At 40.6% G+C, this 9,591-nt stretch overlaps 1 protein-coding gene across 1 annotated transcript in view; it reads left to right on the top strand.

The window, feature by feature from the left end:
• The first annotated feature begins 410 nt into the window (after positions 1–410).
• Positions 411–9,591, top strand: part of LOC107683654 (phosphatidylinositol 5-phosphate 4-kinase type-2 gamma) — a 30,295-nt gene continuing 21,114 nt past the window's right edge. Inside the window, 4 exon segments of the mRNA XM_074186985.1 lie at positions 411–578; positions 739–792; positions 794–837; positions 1,775–1,871. Coding sequence (XP_074043086.1) covers positions 411–578; positions 739–792; positions 794–837; positions 1,775–1,871 — 363 coding nt within the window.

Genomic DNA, 9,591 nt, shown 5'->3' with positions numbered 1-9,591 from the left:
ACTGTGTCATCAAAACTAACTACCTCATTGGCTGCCTCAGCACACACAGAGCACAACAATATTTTGCTCTTTTACCAGCACTGAACATATGAAGAAAACTCTTATTAATGAAAATTGTTCAATTGCTTTTTGATAATTATTTGTCTAGGAGGGTAAATTCATCGACAAGAAAAACTACTCACTTCCGAAAGAAATGCTGATCAGGCATGTGACTGTTTTGGATCAAGTTATGACAAGTTTAATTCTCTCCAGTTTCATTTGGAGCAAGTCAGCGGAGCAGTTTATCCTCTACTGTATGGGTTCACTGGGCTGCAGTCTTTATATCCTGGAATTTCAAGACATTCATCATCACAACTGAGGTGGCAAGTTGTTGTTCTGGTCTATGATTATCTGGGTACATTTCTGCAATTATGTCTTCTCTTGGTAAGACGGGGGCAGTTTCAAGCACAGCGAGAAGACTTTCATGAACAAAAAGCAAGAAAAAACATTTTGTACATCAAAAAGTGGAGGTATTCTGGGCCAGTGATCCCAACCTGACTGTGTTTATGTGGGGCATCAATCACACTTTTTTCTCAAGTGCTTGAAAATGATATGTTGCATAATTGCTTAAGTACAATGCACATTATTTATTCTTGTTATGTCAGTGGGAGAATGGCTTTAATTAATACCAACACCAACATAAAACATTACAAATTTCCAGCCTTCCTTAACATTTTAACCTGCATTTAACCTTTGCAGATAAATGACCTCTTTCAAGTGCCTATGCCAGTAATGCTACTTCCAGATGACTTCAAAAGCCAACATAAAAATGAAAGTCAACAACCATTTATTCAACAAGTATGTATTCAACAATTTTACTACATTTAGCGCAGTTGACTCATGTCATCATGAATGACTATTTGGCAGTGGTTTGGTTTAGTGCGGTGCTGCATTCCAAAAGTTAGAGATGACAAGATAAGGTTGGCTACATTTACATACGGTAGATACATGGCAGATATTTGTTTATTTAGTATGATTAATCTAGACATATCTGGTGTCATAGTCGCAGTTTTTAGACAAATTTACATGGCTGCACTTTGAACTGCACAAAGCGTTTTAAAACTCATAATCCGCCCTGGTATGTTTTTTTTTTTGATAATGGTGGGAGGGGGGTTTGGTTGCTGACAAAACTTGCGACCTCACTGAAATGCAACCTTAGTCACAGTTCTTATTATTAATTAGAACAAAAAATTGTTTATTCAGGCACACATGGCATGCCACTTCAAATGGAGTATTTGTAAATATTCAATGCTATACTGTAATCTTAAGAGTATATGTGATTGTGAGTGGTTTCTGCAGTAAACATAAAGTAAAACAAATATTAACTTTATTTATATCGCCATCTCCTTGCAGCAGATCTCTCTTCTGTTAGTTCTGTCACAAAATATGCATCATAAATTCTGTCCAATCAGGCTGTAACCTTGTCCTTTTGTCTTTTGTTTGTATCTTTAGGTTCAATGTTACATATGACACTAAATGATATGACTAAATATAACACTTTCTTTTTTGGTCCGGACCAAAAGAACAAGGAGAACCGAACTATACGCTTTAACACAGTCTTAATCTCTTAAAGCACCCAGTGAGCAAATAAATAAATAAACTAAAAATGTTTAAGTTTGCCATTTATTTATTGATTGATTGATTGATTTATAGTGTTAAGTGGATTTATTAGAATTATTAGAGGTGCTTTTACACTGTTAAAATCCACAATGTTTATTTATTTGTAAATTTTCAGGGAAAACCTCCCTGGACATTTTAAGTTTAAGGAGTACTGCCCACTCGTGTTCCGGAATCTAAGAGAGCGATTTGGAGTTGAACATCAGGATTATCTGGTATGAATTTTTTTGTACAGTTTGAGTCTGATTGCATGAAAAGCTAAAAGATTCCTTGTGTTATTTTTGAACATAGTTCTCTACTGTACTTTATCTGTACTTTAAAAAGTTACATGTGAGCAGAGGCGGACAAAGTACTCAACTCCATTACTTGAGTGAAAGTACAGATACTGCTGGTCAAATATTACTCCATTACAAGTAAAAGTTGTAAAGACAGATTTTTACTCAAGTAAAAGTACAGAAGTACTTGCTTTTAAAAGTACTTAAGTACCAAAAGTAAATTTCCTTTCTTATGTCAATGCACTGTTTTATTGTTGTACGTAGTACTTGCAATACTTCTGAAGCAACTTAGAATACATTACACCTACTGAATACAGTACAGTGAAATCCTGTAAATACAGAGTGATAAGGAAGAAAAAAAAAATCAAACCTGCTTTAAAACCCAGCAACACAACTAGCTGTATAACTTTACAACAGCAACACTGCTTTAACAAAAAAGCAAAACAGCAAGACTTATTTGACATCAAAACAAACATTTTAAAAATGCTGTCTAATCGCTCTCGCTGTACTTTGATGTCGCACACAGAACGGTCTGTGCAGGTCTGCTTCAAGTCCAACACCTATTGTGTTTTATTAGGAGATGCACAACAGTTCTTCTGTGGCTTTATAGGTAATATTTTCACGTACACAATTTAGCAAAATCAGACAATATTGTGTGTAATGTATACCACAATATTAACTTCTTATTATTGAATTGTTGTAAATAAATACCACATTTGCAACTAGTCAGTGTTCAAAAAATGCTGGGAAATCACATCATGTAGCCCTACAAGAGTGATTACTGATAAACTGTCTGAAAAAAAGAAAGTCACGTTTTAGATAAGAAAAAAATCACCCACTGACTTTCAAAGCTGCCACATAGTAACGACTTTCTACTTCGAGGACCTTGATAGAAATGTAGTGGAGTGAAAAGTACAATATTTGTCTTTCAAATGTAGTGAAGTTAAAGTCATAAGTTCCCAGAAAAAATAATCCTCAAGTAAAGTACAGATACTCAAAAAGTGTACTTAAGTACAATACTCAAGTACTTGTACTTAAGTACGTAAGTAAGTACGTACTTGTACATAATCTAAATGTACTTAGTTACTGTCCGCCTCTGCATGTGAGTCAAAATCGAGGTTCACACATCACAATTGTTCACATAATATTTTGCTGTGAGTTTGCAAAAGCCTGCAAAAAGCATTATTTGCATGAATCAGATCAGGTAGGCCTACTATACAAAAGGAATTCATAGGTGTTTTTAGGTCATGTGCTCAACTACATTTGCATGGTGGCTATCATTTGCTTTTATGTTTACATGAGGCACTTGCCAGTGTATTCTGCATTATGTCCATCTGCTTATAAAATGTGCTTGCTTGACTTATTTTATTTTATATTTCTTTATATGAATTCTTTATATGGAGTTTTATGTCACAGCGTGCTGCAAGCACCTAGTAGCCCACACAGAATCTACATTTTAACCATAGAGCATGTTCTATAGAAAATACTTTATTATTTATTTTCTTTTAATACTTGAATACTCCAGTGGATCAGCATCCTACACCACTTTGTGTTCAAGGATTTTGACTCCTTTCCCATTATATTGCTATTCAGCATGATCAGTGCTAGATGTCACTACCATTGGACTACTCACTCAACCACTTGTAATGTAAATATCACTAACCCAAACCTCTTTGCAGAGATGTCACAAGCTCACCAGTTTATGCCTTCCTGCCCATCACAAGACCAGTCACCTCTGCTCACTACATTTCCCAGAATTCTCCCTGGCTCACACCTGCTCACTGTTCCCAGTCATCGCACCTGTCTGCTATCAGCCTCATCAGTGGGTCTTTATAAGCCAGCACTAAGCACCTGCACATTGTCTGGTCTTGTCTATGCCCCTATCAAGTTGGATTTACCCCTTTGTACTCACCGCTGTTCTCCTACCTGTGTTCCCATTTGTCTTCTCCAGCAATCCCTGTTACTCCTCAGCCTTCTGGAAAACAACAAAGGACTCTTGTTATTCACCCCTGGGGTGTATTCCAGAAAGGAGCTTCAACAAACTCCGAGTTAAAACTTGAACTCTGAGTTGACTTACCCTGAGATAGGAAACTCTGAGTTTTCGGTTTCAGAACAGCTGAATTGTGTTAGTTCAATCTGCTCTGAATATGTTGACTCTGAGTTTAGCGCATGCACCACGACTATGAAAAGCCATGATCAATGGAGCTCCAAAATTGATTCACCATGGCAACAGCACCTGAAAAAAGACTTCCGCATATACGCAATACGTAACTTTAATTCTTAATCACTGTTATAATACCAGAGGTGAAAACTGGCAGAACGGTAAGTTATTGAACTAATCTTCATTGTTCCTGGTAGGCTATCTCACGGGCAAAAAAAAAAAAAACCGTAGCAACAGAAAAAAATAAACATAAAAATATAATTAAATCAGGTAAAGTTTCAAGTGTAAAAGGTTCATGGGTCGGACATGACTTTTACAAACATTTGTAAAACAGCTGTGGTGGTTACGGCATATAGCCTATCTCACACTACCCTTCCATCTGGCATCCTTTCATTCCATACATTTTCAGAAGGCACGATGATAGGAATATGTGTGTCATCAATGCATCCAACCATACTGGAAATCCTAAAGGAAATTCTAATTATTAGGTTACTTCCACAGAGATCACAGCTAGATGTTATCAAGTGAACGTCATTTAAAAGTGGTACTGCTCAAATAAATATGCATGTGGATATGGCAAAATAAAATAAAGTGAAATAAATTCCTCTCCTGATGTAAATGTAACTCCCCATGAATTAATGCAGCCTCCTCATCTACAGGATCCTGTGTAAAAAGACATGCCATTTTTGTCGCATTTACAGTGTCTGCATGATGAAAATGAAAGTGGTGCGATGAGAAAAGTAATCTTGTTTCCATTTGCATTAAGATTATTTTTCTTACCCCACTGGCAGATCATTTTACTTGTTTACCCCAGGAAACAAGACTAAATATTGTATTTTATTTTTTTTATATAGAAAATGCATCTTGATTTAAGAATTTTTAGATATTTGTACTTGAAATAAGGCAAACGTCTCAGCAATAAAAGCATTTTTGCAGCATGAATGAATGAATGAGGTATTTAAACATCGCTTACGCTTTATAAAAGCGGGAGGAGACCGAAAAAAACTCTGAGTTTACTGAAGAAAACCTACTCCCAGCCAGGGGTGCGTTTCCCAAAAGCAACTATGGTCGCAAGTTCCGTCGTTACCAATAGATTTCAATGGAACTAACTACCATAGTTAGCTAACGATGCTTTTGGGAAACACACCCCAGGTTAGGTTCACAGAGAAAGTTACTATGGTAGCTTACCAAGAGGTTTAGTTTTGTCTTTTATTGGAACCGAAAACACTGAGTTTCCCTTTTCTGGGGTTAACAAACTCTGAGTTTCCAACAAAACCCACTTTCTGGAATACACCCCAGCTAAGTTCCATTTCCTGCTCCTCTGAACTGTTGTTACTTACCTGCTCTTGACGTCTTGATCTGCTGCCACTCTGCAAAATAAACCTGTTGTTGTTGCCACTTACCTGAGTGTTTCACTTGTATGTTGCTGACAGAAAACCAGACCTAAGAAACTGCATTATGAGCACTCCTTTCCGTCTAGCGGACCGGCTATACTCCCTAACTCAAAGTGGCCGACCCTTAGTCGAATATGCTAAGGAATTCTTGGAGCTGGCCTCTACTGTCAATTTGGAAATTAAAAGCTGATGATGTTCTTCCACGTAGGTTTGGACGAACATTATATTCACGGAGTCCGCTCATTTCATCAAATTCAGTCCACAATCCACTACAGTCCAAACTAATTCAGTGTCTGTTCCAATTCCAGAGTTCAGTAAAGAGTCTGCTCCGACCCCAGAATTCAGTAAAGAGTTTGTTCTGGCCCCAGAGTCTGCATCAGAGCCCGCTCTAACCCCTGAATCTTCATCTTAACCCACTACCAGTGAGTTAACTCTAAGTTTATCTACAGTCCTAAAGCCTGTATGAGAATTCCATCCAGACCATGCACAGCTCTGGATCAGCTCTAGCCCCAGACCTGATTTATCTCAACTGCTTTCTGTACCTATAAATACACATGAACTAGACGAAATGACTAGCAATATGGGCACTATCTTCTCTAATACATTAGAAGCTGTTGCCCCCATCAAATTGAAAAAAGTTAGAGAAAAACATACTACGCCATGGTACAACAGTAATACCCATTCTCTCAAGAAAGAAACTCGTAGTCTTGAGCGCAAATGGAGAAAAACAAACTTAGAAGTTTTTAGAATTGCGTGGAAAAATAGTATGTCCAGCTATAGACAGGCTCTAAAAGCTGCCAGGGCCGAGCATATCCACAAACTCACTTTTGAAAATCATATTTCCCATGTTACAAAAACAGCATTCTTCCATCTTAGAAACATTGCCAAGTTACGAAACATGTTACCTGTTTCTGATGCAGAAAAGCTAGTTCATGCATTCATGACCTCTAGACTGGACTATTGTAATGCACTGCTAGGTGGTTGTCCTGCATCCTCAATAAAGAAGCTACAGGTAGTCCAAAATGCAATGGCTAGAGTCCTTACCAGGTCAAGAAAATATGATTTTACAGTCTCTGCACTGGCTACCTGTTAAGTTCCGTATCAGTTACAAAATATTATTACTTACCTATAACGCTCTTAATGGGTTAGCTCCTGTGTACCTAACTAGTCTTCTACTATACGCTACAATCGATCACGCTCCCTAAGGTCGCAAAACTCTGGACTTTTGGTAGTACCTAGGATAGCAAAGTCCACTAAAGGAGGTAGAGCTTTTTCGCATTTGGCTCCCAAACTCTGGAATCGCCTTCCTGATAACATTCGGGGTTCAGTCACACTCTCTCTGTTTAAATCTAGATTAAAGACACATCTCTTTGGCCAAGCATTCAAATAATGCATATCATAATCTTGTACTGCAGTTATATCTGATTAAATACACATTATTATTCTTTAGCTTGGGTTAAACAAATACATTTTGCTTGGTTGGAACAGCAGCTACGCTAATTATGTCTCTATTTGTTTCTCTGTTTTTGCCACAGGATTGACATCCCATGGTAACTAGGATTTACACAAGCTTCAGTCTGGATCCAGAACACCTGAGAAGAGATCATGCCAACCCTGAAACAACATACAGAACTCATTTTGCTATAAGTTTGATTGCATCATATAATAATTGCTGTTAATAGTGTTCATCTTCTGTTTGATTGCGTCTTTAATTGATTTTTCCGTACATTTCTGCCATATGTACATTAACTGACAGTCACCACTGATAAGCTACTACTAAATATTGTAGAAACTTAATTTTCTGTAAAGTTGCTTTACAACGAATTGTATCGTGAAAAGCATTATACAAATAAACTTGAATTGAAACTTGAATTGAATTGAGAGAAGGCTTATGTTCCTGAGTTTAGCCCAGAGAGGGCTCCAGTCCCCGAGTTTAGCCCAGAGAGGGCTTCTGTCCCCGAGCCTTGCCCAGAGAGGACTCCAATTCCACAAGCTCAGTCTAGTGCCCGATCTCACCTCAGAGCTCTGCTAGAATCCTGCTCTAGTCTATGGATTTGCTCCAGAGTTTGCTCCTATTACAGAGTCTGCTCCAGAATGCTCTCCAGAGTCGGCTCCAGAATGTGCTCACTTCACAGAGCTTAACCAGGAGCCTGCTCACTTCACAGAGCTCAATCCGGAGCCTAGCTCTCCTTCATCACCGATGGTCCCGTCCAACTTCCCATTGTCTCCTGAGTTTCCTTCATCTCCGCTGGCCCCGTCCAGCTCTCCCTCATCTCCCTTGGTCCCATCTAGCTCTCCTGTGTATCTTGAGTCCCTGAAAGTTCCGCTCAGTCCTCCTTCATCAGTTCCAGTGCCCGCTCCTCCAGAGCGCCCTCCAGTGCCCACTCCTCCAGAGCACCCTCCAGTGTCCGCTCCTGCAGAGTGCACTCAAGTGTTCTCTGCTCTTCTACCAGAGCTCAACCTGGAGCCCACCTTGGTTACTGATGCTGGAATAGAGGACGCTGCTTTGGGAGTATTGACCCTGTCACTATTGTGTGTTTGGGCAGTGCACATGCCCGTGATTGTCCCCAAGAAAATTTTGGGGGAGGACTCCTCCCTCGTCAAGGCCGGTGAGGTCATCTGTTCTCCCTGTGCTCCTGGCTCCTTCAGTACAACTGCGGTGGTCATCTGTACTCTCTGTGCTCCCAGCTCCTTCGATATGACCGCGGTGGTTGTCTGTACTCCCTGTGCTCCTGGCTCCTTCGATACAACCGTTGTGGTCGTCTGTACTTCCTGTGCTCCTGCTTTCTGCAGTATGGCCACGGAGGCATTCTACTGGTTCAGGCTCCCTGAGCTACCTCCTTCACCATGGCCTCCTGAACGGCCAGCGCCTCTATGGCCTCCTGAACAGCCAGCACCTCCATGGCCTCCTGAACGGCCGACACCTCCCTGGCCGGCGCTGCCCTGGAGGTCTCCTAACCTACAAACACTGCCCTATTCACCTGTCTGTTTCCTGCCACAACTCCAGGACAAACAACCCTCCCTCCCCTGTTGGACTCCTTTTGGCGCGAGGTCGCGCCTTCTGGGAGGGGGAGGTACTTTCACAAGCTCACCAGTTTATGTCTTCCTGTCCATCACAAGACCAGTCACCTCTGCTCACTACACTTCGCAGAATCCTCCCTGGCTCACACCTGCTCACTGTTCCCAGTCATCACACCTGTCTGCTATCAGCCTCATCAGTGGGTCTTTACAAGCGAGCACTAAGCACCCACACATTTTCTGGTCTCATCTATGCCCCTATCAAGTTGGATTTACCCCTTTGTACTCACCTCTGTTCTCCTACCTGTGTTCCCGTCTGTCTTCTCCTGCGCTCCAGCGATCGTTGCTCCTCAGCCTTCTGGAAAACAAGAAAGGACTCTCGTTATTCACCCCAGCTAAGTCCCATTGCCTGCTCCTCTGAACTGTTGTTACTTACCTACTCTTGACATCTTGATCTGCTGCCACTCTGCAAAATAAACCCGTTGTTGTTTCCACTTACCTGAGTAAGTGTGTTGTACCTGAGTAACACAACCATTGTGTGTTGCTGACAGAGACCTTGGTATTAGTGAATATTGTCAGTATATGATTTTAATTTGGGTTCTATCTCTGCACCTGACAGATACAGTTATGGGAAAGGATGAGGTTTAGATTTCTCCCTGCTTTGTGGCATGTGTTTCTTTAAGATCAAACATTTTGCCAGGCCAGAAAAGCTTGAAAGTCAGTTGCTTGAGTTTTGTCCAGGTGAATGTTGAAACAACCAAGGACTACCAGTAGGGTGCCATCCTCAGGGAAAGAGGACAGCAGAATGCCTAGCTCCTCAAGGAAGTTGCCTAGCTTACCTAGAGCAGCGGTTCTCAAACCTGTCCAGGAGTACCCCCAGCCCTCCACATTTTGTATGTCTCCCTCATCTATCACACCTGATTCAACTCATCAGCTTGTAGGAAACTTTTTCCTCGTCGAAGCAGAAACCAGGAGACTCTTGGGTATCTTCAGCAGAGTTCTTTATTGAGAACGCGCTGCGTGGCGCTGCAGTCATCAAAAGTCTGACTAACGTAGTGATACACTGTAGTTTATATAAATTTTAAGG

This window comes from Sinocyclocheilus anshuiensis, unplaced genomic scaffold (assembly GCF_001515605.1).
Source record: "Sinocyclocheilus anshuiensis isolate Anshui unplaced genomic scaffold, SAMN03320099.WGS_v1.1 scaffold1809, whole genome shotgun sequence".
NCBI lineage: Eukaryota > Metazoa > Chordata > Actinopteri > Cypriniformes > Cyprinidae > Sinocyclocheilus > Sinocyclocheilus anshuiensis.
The sequence above is the reverse complement of the archived record's forward strand: the minus strand, read 5'-3'. Positions and strand labels throughout refer to the sequence as shown.